Source organism: Aythya marila (genome assembly GCF_965140915.1).
Source record: "Aythya marila genome assembly, chromosome: 7".
In the NCBI taxonomy this organism is placed as follows: Eukaryota; Metazoa; Chordata; class Aves; order Anseriformes; family Anatidae; genus Aythya; species Aythya marila.
Window position 1 is genome coordinate 28,032,982 of NC_139048.1, and position 16,735 is coordinate 28,049,716.

Below are 16,735 nucleotides of genomic sequence, written 5' to 3' on the forward strand. Positions count from 1 at the left end.
CACTGTAGGAACTTGCTTATGGGTCCGTGAATCCATTTGAGACAGACAAACTAGGCAATAAAGCCAAATGAAAATCATTAAAACGTAACTTCTGTCTGGCTTTCACAAGTGTTTGCTAGTAGATTAGCCCACTACAAATACAATAACAGCAACCCTTTGCTGTAATTATTTCTCTGATATGTGACTTTATTATATCCAGGAAGCACATACAAAGCAGCAAGAGGGGTAGGCTAGGGAAGAACACCAGCATACAACATTTAGCTTCCAGATAATGAATTCTTGTTGAAATTACACAGAACACTAAACTTATCCTAGTATTTTATTGGGAAGTTAGCAATGGAAGCAGCAAAGTGTCTTCCCACTAACTGTGGAAGTGAATCAATGCTGGCACTGCAAAAAAGCCTGCCAGCATTTGGTATGTTGATGATGAGCGAAGCAGTGCTAACTGCCGTTTTCTTAACTCAGAAAGAATTTGAAATGCTAGTTTTCTATTTTAACAATGAGTTAGGAGAAAATTGCTAGAAAATTGTTTTCAATATTTGCAGGTGTTTCATAAGAGACTCCTCACAACAACAACAACAAAAAGTATTTATTCTTGATAACTTTATTTTAGCTACATCTAAAACACACCACGTTTTTTTCAGATTGTCCTTTTAGTTAAAAATAAAACTCTAAGGTATCCTGACATCAGCAATGGAATAATTATCCTCATCTTTCATTCTATACCACTGGCTGTGTTTTCTTCAGGAGGATCTATTTTGATTTTTAATGCTATTTAACCTGATGAGGGAATGTGTAATTATCTTACCTCTTCTTTAATTTGGAAGAAAATAAATAAGGCAAGACACTTCACCATCAGTTAAAACTTCTAGGGTATCTGAGGTTTGCAGCTCTCACTGGGAGTAGGTTTGCTAATGAAGCTTTTGAAGCCACAGTGGTAGTGTCTGATTGTAATTGCTGAAAGGTGATTCTTGAAGAGGTTTATTTGCACTAATCAACACCATGTTGTGCCTCAAAGCCTGAGTTCTCTTAGATGCACTGTTCCTACCGAGTTATTCTCCAGTAACTATACAGCCTTTTCTGTTTACTTCTGTTCTGGCACCATATCTGTTTTTGTTTGTTTGTTTTTTGTTTTTTTAATGGAATACTTTGAAGCTGCTCTTCAAACCTGTTGTACAGTTAAAACTTCGTAATTTCTTTCTAACACTTTCCTCTTGCAGCCCCCAACCCCTTCTCCCCTGTTGCCTGACCCAAAGGGACCGTTATCAAAAGTGTTAATGTAAAATATCCAAGGGCTCAAGGGTGGGCTGTAAACATCAAATCTATCACATCCAGAGTAACAATAATTTCTTTGTTTCTAAATGGCCACCATTAGGAAAATTTCACAACGCTGGAAGCAGCTAGACCATATTAGAATTTCTTATTTATAACTGAAGCAGCTTTGCGCTTCCTTTAATCTTTGTTGCCTGTATTTTACTGTAAAGTTGTTCTCCTTGTAGGAAAGTAGGAAAGTACTCCTTCTAGGAGTAGGAAATAGTCTGAGAATCTCAGTCATCAAGATGAGCTCACAGTTCGTGTTTCACCTTGCCTGCAAATCCATTAGCAGCCGCCATATCACTAGATGGATTTTCAGAAAACATAATGGTGGTGTTATTGGAAAAATGCAACAGCTCAGCCAAAGCTTGCCCCCAACATGTTGTTTTGTGCTTGTTTTATTAGCTCAACGTAAGTTGTTCTCAATTTGCTCTAAATTCCTTGCAGACTAAATTGGTGTACAGCTCAGGCTTTCACATTACGCGTCCTCCCATGTTACAAATCTTCATCTGGATGCTGAGCTCACTGAATCATATCAACACTTCTTAACATGAGGCAGTTGTGGTGCTCTGGATCCAACACTGTAAGTTTTTGTTTCTCTAGTTTTCTTGCCAGGCCAGCAAACAAAGGGCGCCTTTAGGGCGTTTGTTTCACTAAGGTGAGAGCGGTGCTGCTACAGCTCTATTTTAAAGCATTTTGAGTGCGTTTGTGAAATCCTGGGCTGATTAATCATAATATCACCTTGATCGCACAGTACGCTACATGAAGAAGAAAACCATCAAGTGAAAAGCAGAAGCCACAGTGAGATGAGATTTAGATCATAATGATGTTAGGTTTGGATTTTTATCCCTATTTTTATCCCGTTGCATGTCAGTCAAAGGCAATTACAGACATTGCCTTAAAAGAGCAGAGGACCTTTCTGGTATAACACCCACTCCCATGGACTTGCACACTGTTTGTGGAAGGCTGTCACTGAAGCCAATTAAAGAAAAAAATAGAGAACTCTGTAAAGATGTTTGGAAAGTGAGAGATAAATCCTACCTGTCATTTCATACTCAATCCAGCCAACAAGTCATGAGCCTCACTCATTACCACCGCTGCACATTGTAGCAAGAGAAGGATCTAGCTCTGAGTAGCAAGGATTGCGTGTCACTTTGGGGACTGTGATTAGCCCAAGTCTTACGTAAATGGGTCTGAAGCTGACAGTTCACTCAGTGCTCTAAAGCAGCTAAGAATAGCTGGCACACACTGTCACCACGGGCGCTCCGCGTGCGACAGAGGCTTAGATGGAGCGAGGTGGAGACTGAATTACGATCCCTCGTGCAGACAGGGTGAACCTTGCAGGCCACGGCTGAGCTCATCGGCGAGACACCACTGAGGAGCCGAGTTGCAATGTGGCCAGCAGACCAGAGCACAAAGAGAGGAAGCAAGCATTTTGTGTAAACAAAGCCTTTCAGACAGAGTTAGCACCTTCCCAAACACAGGCCAAAACACACATGGGTCTCATCTGGGAGGTCAAATTTTGTGGCACTTCTCTGTTCTCCCTTTGTAACAAAAACATACAACCTGTATCACCTGAACCCTAACACAGCAGCTCAGGTCCCTGACCTTCTGTCTCATTCTCTCACCCAGACGACCTTAGATAATCTCCCCCACCTGGGCATATTCATTTTTGGAAATACCTAAGATACAAACTACTAAACATGACAGTATGGTACTCTGGCCACCAGTTACTTGTATTTTGTCTCAACCCTGAAGAAATACTAAAGCAGCAGTGAATACCTGGCATTATCTTTTATTTTGAAACAACAGATCTGGTCATTGTGATCTAAACATCACATGCACACCATTCAATAAAGCACTGGCTGAGTATTACGAGGGATCAGGATTTGAAGCTGGAATTAACTTCTGAAGTCATAGTTCTATCGGATCATTGCCACAAGTTTTCAGAACAGCAAAGCCCTACTTAGCCTGGTCATTTAAATGTGTAAATGCATTATTTGACCATAGACCAAATGTTTTTAATGGGTACAATTTTACACAAATCTGTCAGGAGCTTTTACTGGACTGTAACAGAAACCAATCTAAAAGTAATTTATTGACATTTTGGGGGCTATCTGAAGGTTGCATGTAATCAAGATTTGAGGCAAAAATGGGGATGTTTGTTTAAAGCAAACAGGAATTCAATTAGCCTTGAAACCCTTGAAACTGCTGGGACCAAAAGTTTTCCTAATAGGCAAAGGAAACAACGCCCAAAACTGACATGCAGAAGGTGCAAGTTCATCTGATTGTTCCTGGATCTCACATGCCAATGACTGACAAACGAATTTAAGCAGTCAAAAACAAAAAATCATAAAGTCATCTGTCTTCCACCTGACTAGGTACTTAATTTGCACTAAAAAAAAAAATCTAGTCCTCATGATTGCCCATAATCAAGTGGTCAAATTTCAGATAGCAAAAAAAAGCTTAAATTTCATTGCATTATTAATCTCCTGTATTTGGCTGTTATTTTTTGTGTGTGGAGATGGCAGAATGAAGGACTGGTGGACCCAATCAATCAGTAGGTGTTTTTTTCATCATCAATGCTCAGGGAATTGTCATCACCAACAATAAAGTCTAAACGCCACTTGGCTGAGATTTACAGCATGAAAGAATTAGAAGCCGCCTTCTCTCCAGTTATGGTATGTTCAGTCCTTCCTCAGCACACACTGATCTTTTTGTCTTTCTCCTCTAAATGCAAAAGTTTTGATTTTCCACAGCTTGTAGCAATCAGGCATCCCTTAATTCCTGACCCATATTTGGAGTAGGTCAAGTAATTATGAATGAAAATGCCACTTTGTTTATACGAATTTTGTTTATGACAGAGATTAAGTTATTAAATTTGTACTCCTGGCATCTTATTAATACTGTTCTGCTGTAAAATTCCTCAGGCAACAGGCAAAATAATGACTTAAAGCTCCTGCAGAATAATTACCTTACAATGCAGGCATTTTGAAGACAGAGTTAGCTCTGGATTTGAAAATACAATTTTTTAGGACCTTATCCATTATATAAAAGGGTGCAAAACACAATTACCTTAATTTATTTTCATGACGTTTTGGTTCGGATCCAATCAATTCTTAGTACATTAAAGAAAATCTTGTCATTATTCAATGATGAAATTTAGCTATTCAAAGCAGTTTTCTTAACCTTTAATTTTGAAAATGTAAATCTTCAGATCTTAGCAAAATGAACTTCTTGCCATGGTCACACACTTTGATTTATACAATATCATTTTTGTAACTGGTGTGCCAAGGCATTCTGAAGAATGAAATAAATTAACAAATTCAGCACTTTCCATCAAATTCCAGCTGAAAGCAGTGTACATCTGAACAGGAGTGATGTCCTTACTAATAAAGGCACACAAGAGGGTTCTTCCGATGCATCTCTAAAGCAGATTTAGTAAATTACATCTAAATCTTAAGTGGATACTCCTCAAAATTAATTGGCTTGATTTAGCTTCCTTTGCTTCCAACTGGAAATAAACAGTTTTATACACACATTAAATTTTTGGGTTGACCTGTGTGGTGCCAGGAGTTGGGCTCGATGATCCTTCTGGGTCCCTTCCAACTTGGGATATTCGACGATTCTATTCTATGATACAGGTCATCGTTTGAGATAATTAACTTGCCTGAATGTTCGTTCCTTTGTAGGTACACCTGATGTGAAAACAGCATAACAGATTAATTCAGCAAGTAGATTTCCTTTCGAAGTGAAACAGTCCAAATTCCTGCAATGGGAAAAAAAATATTTTGCAGAAGCTCTGCTGTGTACAGGTTCCACTGCTCTCTGCTTGGGAGGTTTACAGCTGATTAACTATGCATTAACAACCTGCTCTCCCAATTGTTTGTGACAGCTTCTTGGAGCTGCTGCAAAATATGCATCAACCAGCGTGCACAGCATGGTGTGTGTGCATCCCCATGCCTCCATAAACCTCCTGGCCCTGCGCCACAGTATTACTGAGAAGACTTGGAACATACCAGGGCTTCCTTTAACTGCGCACCAAGCGCCACCTGCCAGAACCACGTAATTAACCCTAGCTGACAGCTCCGTTAAACAAAAATTGATGGTATTGCTGTAATGGAGTTATCAGTGACAGATACCTCCTGTACAGCTTCCAGGTCACACTCACTTAAGCAATGATAGATAAATGAGCATAAAACACTGTTAGCACAAACCAAGATCATAAATACTCAATTTTTAGTTGTTTTTTTTTTTTTTTTTAAAAAAAAAAAAGCAACTTAAGCAACTTCAGACAGCTGCAGCATCTTGCAATTTCCATGGCTTTATGGCTGTGTTCACTCTTGTCAAAAATGTACCACAAAATACAAAAAGGAGGGTTTTGGTAGATATATGGATGCTTATATAAATATAGATATGTACTGATGTGTGTATATATATATATATATACACACACACACACACACACGCACACACACACACACACAAGTTCTCCATCCAGATTTCACTAATACTGCTTCACCATACTCTGGCTGATCCACAAATACATTGGTGAACCTGAAGGAAATTGAAGCCGCTCTTGGTAACCCAGCATTCTACATCCATCCATCCATCCTTCCTGGGAAGTTGCTTAGGCTGAGAGAACATTTTAACAGCTTGGAATGTAAACATTGGGTGTTGAGAAATTTGGTTGTCTGGGACTCCAGTATCCAAGTACTGACATAGCTGGGAAGCCAATGGTTTGCAACTGAGAAAGAAAAAGACAACTGTGGGATTGCAATTGTGGTTTATCCCCAAGGAGTTTTCTCGTCAGGGCTGTACTTGCCATTAACAAAATTTATTCCTAAGTGAGGTTGCCAGCCGCAGTTAGATTGGTGGCAGGTTGGGACAGGAGACTGGCAGCCGCTTTCCCAAAGCAGAAGCAGAGTCTTGGAGCAAGTTCTCATGTTTCCTCATCACCTGGGATTTACAGGTTATAACATGAACGGCACCAACCCTGTTCTACCCAGTCCAACTACCTGAAGCCTACCACCTCCAGGTTGTCCAATGCTTAGTCAGATGCCTCTTACGTAGTGATAATATTGCAGCCACTTGTGCGAGAAAGATTAAAACCAGAAACAACAAGCAGTGCTTGAGGATAAAGGGAGAACTATTGTGTAGTAGCAAGCACATGGGCAGCCGGAGAGAGCATTGCGCAGGACACCCCTGGTCAGCACCGCTCACTCACGTGGTTCTGGTTCACTTCGTTATCAGGCCCTCCCTGTTCTGTTTGCCACCAAAGACTCATTTTTTTGAGCATTACAAGCACAGTTCTGCCTCAGACCAACCTTCCTTTACCAAATACGCTAGATAGATTTGCATATTTGTTAACTTACTTAACACACACAGCAGATTTAGGTATGGCTTACTCTTAGAAGAAGAGGGTCATAAATAAGCCAGGAAATGGGAGCAACTGCAGGATGGAACAGCAATAGGAAGGAGCAATCACCAAGAGCATCTAATTTAGGAGCTGCTCTGAGGGATTGCCATTTGAACTGCCCTGAGGTTGACTTAAGGCTGATTTGCATGGTATTTAAATACACAAACATCCTCAGTGCATGTCCAAACTGAGGAGGCAAATTAAGAAAAATATTTTAGCGTTCAGTTGCTCACGGTAATTGAGAACTTGGGTTCTCAGTGTCTTTGGTTCATCTGCCCCCACATAAACACCACCCTGTATTGCTAGAGCTAGTTGAAACGCCCTGAGGTAGCAAATAACCAGCTCAGACCCCTGGTCTACTGCAACAGTAAACGTGGTGGCTGCTTGCACACTGCAAGTGAAGGTTTTTACTAATTCTACAACTGCACCTTTTAAAAACAAGCCCTTTTTTTTTTTTTTTTAATCCTGCTTCCTCTTCTTTCAAAATAGAGATGAAAAACCCACAAGGCCACTGACATTATAAACAGCAACTTCTTTAGACGCACCAAATGTCATTTTTGATTCTTACTTGAGAAATCCAAAGATCCAACATATTTGGCTGGAATGATACAAATGTTAAAATATCTCTAAGGAAATCCATGTTTTGTTGCAATTGCTGCTGGACTATAGACTTTAATGGCTTCAATCACACAGCGAACTTCCATAAATTCAGATACATCTAAAACCTTAGGAGCAATCAGAGCTTATTTTATCTTAATTTTCTGTAATGTTAAAAATACAATTCCTTACTGATTTTTGAAAAAAAACTCAGTAACATTCTCCCATTTAGGAGGAACCAGTCCCACTTTTACAAACCATGAAAAACATTTACACAACACGTTCACTGTTTGTTTCCTTAGGCTCTTAGGTGTATTTCCTTCATGAAGTTCAAAGACTAACTGAACAATTAGTTGCTTCTCAAACACAAATTAGGGATTAATATCAAAATGTCTGCATATGGCTATATACATTTATGAAATCTCCCACTAATGCTCACACTCTCCATATTCACAGTAGTTACTTCCGTTTTAAATTGCTGTGCAGACTGAATCATCTGCTACATTGTCATACAGCATAAACGTATTATTTTTGAGACAGAATAATTATTAGATTAACTACTGTTGTAGGATTAACAGTCACGAGGTACAACTATTACTGTAGTCACTAGCATTGTCATCTACATTCAAATGTGCTGGGAATTTCTCTGTCCTCAGAAGTATATTAAGAGACAAAGCAGACCACATTGCTTCAATCTTTTTTTTTTTTAATTATATTCCTACAAAAATCATGTAAACATTAGCATACAGATCCAGAAAAAAAAATCAATATAATATAATGATGCATAAACTGTAAGTTTTGAAGAATGTCAGGAACAGTTCACCAGTCTATAAATTAATATATACAGTAATGGGTACTCATCCTAAGGTAAGAACACCTCATAACTGAGGAATTTAGGTGAAAGAGCTGTAAAACAAACAGAAGCGCTCTGTCACCAACTTTACTATGAGGCAACATGGCAATCTAAATGACTGCCTGTTGTTGTTTCATATTAAGGATTCAATTTAGCTGCTAAAACAAGTATAAAACAATAGTTTTGGTAAGAAGTTTATTTGAAAACATATATCAAACATCCTTAAAGTAATAAAAAACAAAAAAAACAATACTCCATAAACAAGTTTCTGGAAGAGTGAATCTGAAGCTTACTAGGCTGCAAAGATCCTCAGCCTCTCCACTCCACACTGCTCCAAACAGAGCACCAAAACTCATCTCTAGCTGAAGGAAATATCTCAGGTAGTTTATAAATGGAGAACAGAGGCTGGATGGAAGAAGTGAGATGCAGAACACATATTGGGCTGATTCAAAAGAGTTGAAGTAGATTTTTTTGCCATCTTATTTGGTACATTTTTCATACACAAAAACATCACTTCCCCTCACAATATTGCACTAATAAAGATGTATTTATTTACAAGAAAGGGGAGGTCACCTCTAGCCACCTAAAGCTTTTTGCTATATCTTCTTCCAGTTGGTTAGGAACAAATTCTGTTTACCTTTTCTATAGGAAATCCTGAGTAGTTAAGTGAAGAAAACTTGGCAGCTAGCACCAATTTTCTTTCTTTCTTCTTAATTAACCAGGGGCATTTGTCATCAGCAGTGCATCTAGAAATGCTGTCATAGTTAAACCTAAATGCCAGAATAAGAGCTTATGATAAAACACTTACTCCTATTGACAGAATCTCAACCAACACTGAAACACTAGGAGCAGGAGAAAAGAGTTCCACTAACCTAGAGGATGCAAGCTGCAAACAGCCTGAAATTCTATCCCATTTTTTTTTCTTAAAACGGACACAAGTAGAGAAAACCACAGCTGGTAAGAATAATAGGAAGAAATCGCTTAAGCTGCTGTGTCCATCACCTTTTGAGCAACACACTTCCAACCTTCCCACTGCAGTGTCAATTCTGCAGGTACTTGCAAATGACCAAAACTCTTTGCTGCTGCTCTCCCACATGAGCAGCTCAAGCAGTGAGTGCTTTATTGCAAGGCAGTAACTAAATGCTGGAAGCTGTTGGTAGTCTAAATTATACTTCAGGATTAGAGAGGTTTTATCAGACATTAGCCAAAAGGATGTGTTGGTACTACAGCCTCAGCTCCCTACGTTTCCTGCTGCTGTTTTACTTGTGTTGCTAAGCTGGTAATAGCTATGACAGACCAGACAAATCTAATACAGAAGAGGTTAAACTAAGCAATTTGGGCTTAAACTTAATCTCAGTTTAAATTTCTGATAAACTAACATTCCATTGAATTGGCCCTGTATGCAGACCTGGAGAAGTTTTTTCACAGATTCATCTGCAGTTTTGTGTAAAATATTAATGTACTATAGAAACATTAATTTGTTATTCACAGAGACAGTAATAGCACAGCTTTTACACAGCTTTTGACCCTTCTTCAACATAATCATTCCCATGTCTCGAAAGACAAGGGCACAAACAACTAACAAGACCTTAGTTCTTATCTGTAGCTTGAAGATGCTCCTCCCACTGATAAGTAAACGATTTCCATTACCTTATGTTATCCCATGGGGATTTTATGCTCACATACATACATATTGCAATAAAGGAGAACTGATATGAGAATATAAACACGATTAATTCTGATGAAGTTGCCAACAACAGTGAACTTTGAGAAACTTCAGATATACTATGTTTAAGACCTTGTTCCGTGCTGTAACAGCACCAACAAAATGGCTTTTAAGTTTGATGTGAAAAATGTTTCTTTTTGTTTGTAACTTTGATCATGTTTCTCATTTCCCAGCCTTCTATACTTCAGACTTTCTCTACTTCTTCATGATAACTTTTTGTCTGATTTGGTAAAGATACAGCAGTTGTGAAATACTTTACAGCTCCCTCCACAATCTTTTCGTCTTCAGCCATTTATTAAAAAGTATATTAAAAACAGGACATTAAGTTAAATGAATGAAAAAGTTGGTAAGAACAATGAAAGTACCGTGGCAGTCTTAACGAGGTAATCAAATTATTACAACTTTCAGTACAAGTGACCCTTACAATGCTTCTCTCTAAAATCAACCCAGGAGCCATAGAGCTCCACATACTCCAGCACTAAGTTCAGTAAGAAATCTAGATAAGATCTCTCAAAAATAAAGGCAAAAGAGTACAGAGAAATCTTCTGAAGTCCTTCAGCAATCTCTTGACTGAAATACAAGTGTGTCCAAAATCTCCTGCTTAACAAGGTATAATGCAAACTAGATTTACCAAGGAAATCCCTTCTGTACACACATGAACAAGGTTTTCATGTATGAAACTATCAAACAAACAGAAAAACCTCTCATAGTTCAATTTTTGTTTGATGTTTGATAACTACCAATGCAATCAATATATATTAAGTTATCCAATTCATACATTACACTCAGCAATTCAAACAATATACCAGTGGGAGGAGGAGCTGAACAGTATTCTGACCAAACACATTTATTTTAGTCCTCAAAGCACAACCCTTTTTCTTCATCATCATCGTCAGTAGAATCTGCATAGGATTCAACGGTGTTATATATGAACGAGTACAGCTTGACATCTGGTCCTGAAGCAGAACAGCATCTGCATTCTTCGTTGTAGTATCTGAGTAACAGCCTATAAATGTCCCCTTAAAAATAAAAAGGAGTAATGTTTAAAAAAAAAGTAAGATCATGCTATGCAAAGAATGTATGGCTGCAACTGAAGACTAGAATCGCGCACACACTGAAACGCTCTCCAGGAACATTCTTTACATGAGAAGTGAATGAGGAAGTAGACAACTGCATAAGGGGAGCCTTCCTGTTTCCAAGTTTGTTAGAACATAGGGTGGACTCCCTCCACTTTCTGTTCAGCTCTCTGCAGAAGCTATCTGACCTTTACTTTGCATACGTACCACTTACAAACGTACTGCCAATTACCTAGCTTTGTGCTTCTATCTCAGACACTTCAGTTACAGTGGGGCAAGGGATGTATTGCTTTTCTTGTATTGCTGCTGTGTAACAGATCTGACTACTAATTCTTCTTACAGTATTACAGGATTAAGCCAGAACCATGATAAGACATCTCTATTAACAATGTGAAGAAGGTGTAAACAGATATATTTTTTGGGGGAATTATTTTGAGTTACATTAAAAAAAACTTTTACAAATCTTTGGTCTACCATATGTATTTTCATTTTCCAAATTCTGGAGCATAACTCCAAAGTGTGTTATTCAGGGATTCTGGAAGTCCAACAGATTAACATTGTTCAGCTGACCCTGAATCAAGAGCTCCCTGCTCTGAAAACAGGCGCAAATAAACTGAGATCCACTTGCTTGGGTTCAGAACTTGATTACAGTAATTCTTACTGGACAGTTTCCACTTATAGAGAAGTCTCTGCTGAATGAAAAGATTTTTGTATGCTCACCAACAGTTTGGCCCTTCTCACAGAGAAAAGTGTGCATGCTGTAAATATCTCGCATCAGCTCCACATCTCCAAAGGTAAAATAAACAATATCGCGTCCAGACTCAGCAGCTGCCAATATCTGTATTAAGGCTGAAATAACAGAAAACGAGATTACACTCATGAATGCAGGATAAAACAAGTTGTTGAAGGGAAAAAACAGCTTAAGGTTTACAGCAAATCACCATACCACCCATCTCCAGGTGAACACTGCAAAGCAATTTGAACAATAGGCAGATAAGCTGCTTCCACTTTTAAAACAAAGTACAGAATATTGGGCATTGCAGCTCAGAACACTCAAGTATTCTGGTGCAGCCACTAGCAATAATTGCCCTTACTTTCTGGATAAACTCTTTAAAAAGTAAGAATAAAAATGTGAAGTCCATCCCCCGTCCCAAGATGCACACAGCTGTTACTTATCCACTAAACATGTGCATCAGCATAAGGAAACAAGCCAAGAAACTTTATATCCTGGTTTAACCTATTTATAATTGAGTCAAAATTGTTGGGTACAAAGTGACTGTAGCAAGTCACAGTTTCTATTCTCCACCTTCCTTCTGAAGGAATGGAGCTTACTTTTTTACTGGCTTAGCCACACAAAGCAGGAGCTGATCTTACTTCCATCTCCCAAGAGATCTGTGATTCTGCAGCCTCTTACTGTGCAATTTAAGGTATCAATTTTACTCGTAATAGAAGTATGCAGCATGAAATACAATGGCTTGTTCTGACCTCCAAAAAGGGGGGGGTCTTATGGGTACTGCTTCAATAATCATCTTTGCAATAACAATATTAATCACATTTTAATTAATTACGGGGTAGAAAACATTTTATTCTAAATAAAACAGCATATGTACTGAATTACTACCTGCTAGTGGAAACTAAGTAGAAAGCTCTTCAGAGCTCAGCTCTGAACAGAAATTTAATAAAATATTGCATTCTCTAATCAAAAAACTCTTGTAAATCCATAGGTAAAATTATAAATTACATGATTCACATGCGAAATCAATCTCAATCTGGGAATGATATTTTAATTAAACTACTGAACCAGCTGTGGATTTGGTAAAGCTTCAGTAGTTCAGCTTTTAAAGGGCCTAATTAACTAGCTTGCATAGGGGAACAGAATCTAATGAATCTTCATATTCATTCCAAACAAACAATGCAGTTTCACTTTACACAAGACATATTAAAAGTATTCTACTGTTTATTTTGGCTTGCTATAAATCTCATGAAACAGGGGTCGAAATTTCTGTCAAGAGCCAGGCTTCACAGTCTTCCAGGCATTAACAATACACGAGGCCATCCAAAACCTCCATCGTACCAACACAAGAGACCACCAGTAACAGAGCTTGGGGTACAGGGGACTGGAGCACTCATGTCCCTTGTGCCCCACCTGATGTGACCGTGTTTGGTTCTGCAGGACCCACACCCGAAGGAGTGGTTTTGCTGCCATCCTTGACCTTCTTCTACCACCTGGTGAGCCCAGGACACCAGCATAATACAGATCCTCCCGGGGACCCACACAGCCTTGCAGACCCAGCAGCTGGAACAACAAAGTTCTGCTTCAGTCCAATTTCCCAGAGGAAAAGAGGTTATCAGCAGGTTACCTGCACCTATAAATGGTTAAATCATCCTCTGGTTTCAAAACCAAGACAAGATCTTCCAACTTTCCCAATCATATAATCATACATTTTCAGTATTTGAAGTCTTATGTTCACACTAATGTTTTGTGGAAACATCCCTAACTTAGATAAAATGAGAAAAATTCCAGCTATCAGGTCTTTCATTCATAAAGCCAGATTCAGTTCAAACACTTCAGTTTTCACAACATCTATGACCTTGATTGTATCCATGTTTTTATACATGGTCACGTTCCTTCAATTCATGACTAAAGAAATCATGGTAAAATACGATACTGCATTATGGAACTTATCCAATTATATCCATTTACATAAAGTCACTTGGTTGTTCTGAAGTCCCTGTTACAGATCCAGATACTACATTTGAAAGGATAACGGTGTATATATTTAAGAATATCACATGAAAAGTATTTTCATCTTTAATTTAATAATTATGAAAATTGACATTACAATGCGCTGCCAAGCCAGTGTAATCAAAAAAGATTTTGGGGAGTTGCATAACATTGTCGTATTGATAATCTTAGAGTTCAAAAACATTCTGAAACAAGGAATTTATGAATCCCTGTGAAGCATAAAAGGTTGTTCTGCAGTATAATTTGGTTAAAGAGAAGTGGAAACCATTGAGAGAATTTGCAGTTTAAACCAACCTTATACAGTATTCCAGAACAAAGGGAGAAACGCCTTTACTACTTAAGGCCATGTAAAAGCATCTGAGCTAGAAACATTGGTTTCACTTGGTTATCACAAATCAAGTGCAACTCTAAGTCTCATAAAAAACACACAAGACAAATTATTGTACCATCTTCTTAGCTCATCGTCTACCAAAAAATTAAATCATCTTATTTCCAGTCAGCATTGGCTCAGAGAAAGATGTCACATGCTAAAAACTATGTCCATATCCAATAGCACGTCCCTGTCATTTAATTCTCTTTATTAAGTATTGATTTTGCGGAGTCAACTAAGAAATTAAGCTCAGTTTCCAAGAGAGCAACATTAGACTGAGGAGTTACTGATCTCTTTCTCTGTAAGGCCTGCCAAAAGAACAGGAGATGACTTAAGAGTACACACACATTTTAATGAGCACTTTCATAACAGCGGCAATTGGCTGTTAAACATTAATTCTGGCAAACTGGGGGGAAAAACAAGGTTGATCTGAAACCAGAGGAAAAGTTCATAATATTTTATTTTGAGCTTTCATTTATGTTAAAATTAAAGAGAGTTCACTGCAGATTTATTGACTCTCATGAGCTCATGGCTCATTTCTTTGTTGACAAAGACATCTTTTCTTATGGGCTTCCTCAACAAATGGACTCAACTCTGGTGGTCTTTGTCAGTATACCTTGCTTCTGAGCTCTGACTGATGGAGGAGAAATAAAGCAATCCAGGAAGCACTCCTTAGGCCAAAAGTTACATCCAGTGCTGAACAAGTTACAGCCTAGACAGATGAGCAGTATTTTTTATCAGACACCAACACAACAGAAAAAGAGGGATATTATAATCAGATCCAAGAGGGGTCCTTAGGAGTCCTTATGTAAATCAAAACATTGATTATGATTCATGCTAGGAAGGTTTAATAAAACATGATCAGATCCTACTTTTGGTATTGACAATCTGCACTTGGCAACCAGTTTAACGGAAATCAAAAACAACTGTCATGAAAACAAAGAAATTTGAAAAAAAATAGATTCTCAATGAGTAAGAGATGATTAGATCGAAGACTAATGAAACTGATAGCCCGATGATTGTTTATTTGATAATGTAATGCCCTAAAGCTGTTCAGAAAAAAAAAGTACTCTCCAAATGTTTGAAAATAATAAAAACGTGAATTTCTTTGCAGAGTATGAATTTTTAGGCATAGGCTAGAAAGACCAGTCCAGAAAGATCAACTGATTTATATGACTGAGAACTAGAATGCGTAGGTTCTTTTGCAAAGTAGTATTGAATATCCATGGTTCTGAAATTTTCAGTGCTACAAATCCTTGTAAGCCTGGCATTTCAGAAACCACCACGTACCTATTCCAAACCTTAAACTGAAAACAGCATAGAAAAGCAGCATGCATTTTTATTGTTTAAGATCGTATTGTTCATATACTAAATATCAATGCTAACGAACTAGTTCTATCAACAGTTTAATCAACTTTAGCCAAGAATCAGAACAACAGTTAATACACTATAGAAAGCCAAAAAATGTACTTACCTGGAAAAAAAAGAGTAAGGTCAAAAATCAAAATTTAAGTTACTTGATTCATTTGGACATTAATGTATTACTACAATTTACCTTTTAATCTGGAGTCCCCTCCAAAGGCACCACATCCCCAGTTTCCTGTAGCTATTGCAGAGAGATGTTGTGGCGGAACACTGGGTCGAGAGAAGCCACAGTAGGCCTGCAGGCAGACATACAGGCAGACATGAGTCAGAAGATGAAGTTGACAGGCAATCTGGTATGCTATTTTCAAACAACTAGATGATAACATTAATCAGTACTGTCTTGTAGCAATAAAAACATCAAAATAAACTCAGTATATCACTAGTCTTTCTTTAAACTCAAAGTCAATCATGGTATCAATAAAGAATTTAAGGTGAGAATTTTGCCTTACTTGGATCCAAGATAACAATTAGATGCAGGTGCAGATTCTTAAGGATTTCAAAGCTACAGGAAAGTTTTCAGGATAGCTGGAGCAGAGAATATAACTTCAGGAGTAGATGATATTACATCTGTTTCTTGTTGGCACACTTGAACATGACAGCTAAACTGCTGCAGCCAGTATTGCTAAAACTCCTTAACACAAACTAAGATACCAAATGACATCTTAGAATACAGGTCTAAAACAATAAGCAAGGACAGGAGAAAAAAGCAAATACTATCTAAAATCTTGAGTAAAGGCAGGTGCTTCCATATACAGAAAAAAGTGTCTAAATCCCTCTAGGAAGTTTTTCAATGATACAAAAAATTATTTAACACTGGTACAGATCGCAGTACATGTTTTCACTCTTACCTGATCTAAGCAGTAAATTCACACTTCTGCTACTTACATTTTTAGCAGTGTGCCATGATTCGGAATTTGCATAAGAGCACTTTGACACCATCAGGTGCCTCCAGCTTCTTAAACTCTCGAGTCAGAACTACCAGCACCCTCAGTGTCCCAAGCATGCTTATAATGACTAACTAAATGCATACATAAAGCGGGCCAAGCAAAAGCATACTCTGGCTGTCTGGAAAATGATCCATCTCCATCCTCCCAGTGAGAGAAATGGAGTGGTGTCACAATAGGATGACATTTTCTTCTCACATTCTACTTAATGGGCATGTATTCATCAGCTAGCCAGGAAAGAAAACAGAATAAAAACTGTCTTGTC

The 16,735-nt window shown here is 38.1% G+C and overlaps 1 protein-coding gene across 2 annotated transcripts in view; it reads right to left on the minus strand.

Annotated features, from left to right (window-relative positions):
* Positions 1-8,023: 8,023 nt before the first annotated feature.
* The window catches only part of PARG (poly(ADP-ribose) glycohydrolase), a 66,016-nt gene continuing 57,304 nt past the window's right edge, over positions 8,024-16,735 (minus strand). For both annotated transcript variants that reach the window (XM_082765109.1, XM_082765108.1), the window contains exons 16-18: positions 15,657-15,762; positions 11,706-11,834; positions 8,024-10,928 (exon numbers count right to left, since the gene is read on the minus strand). In XM_082765109.1, coding sequence (XP_082621235.1) covers positions 10,762-10,928; positions 11,706-11,834; positions 15,657-15,762 — 402 coding nt within the window. In that variant the 3' untranslated portion in view covers positions 8,024-10,761. The remainder of the gene's footprint in view (positions 10,929-11,705; positions 11,835-15,656; positions 15,763-16,735) is intronic.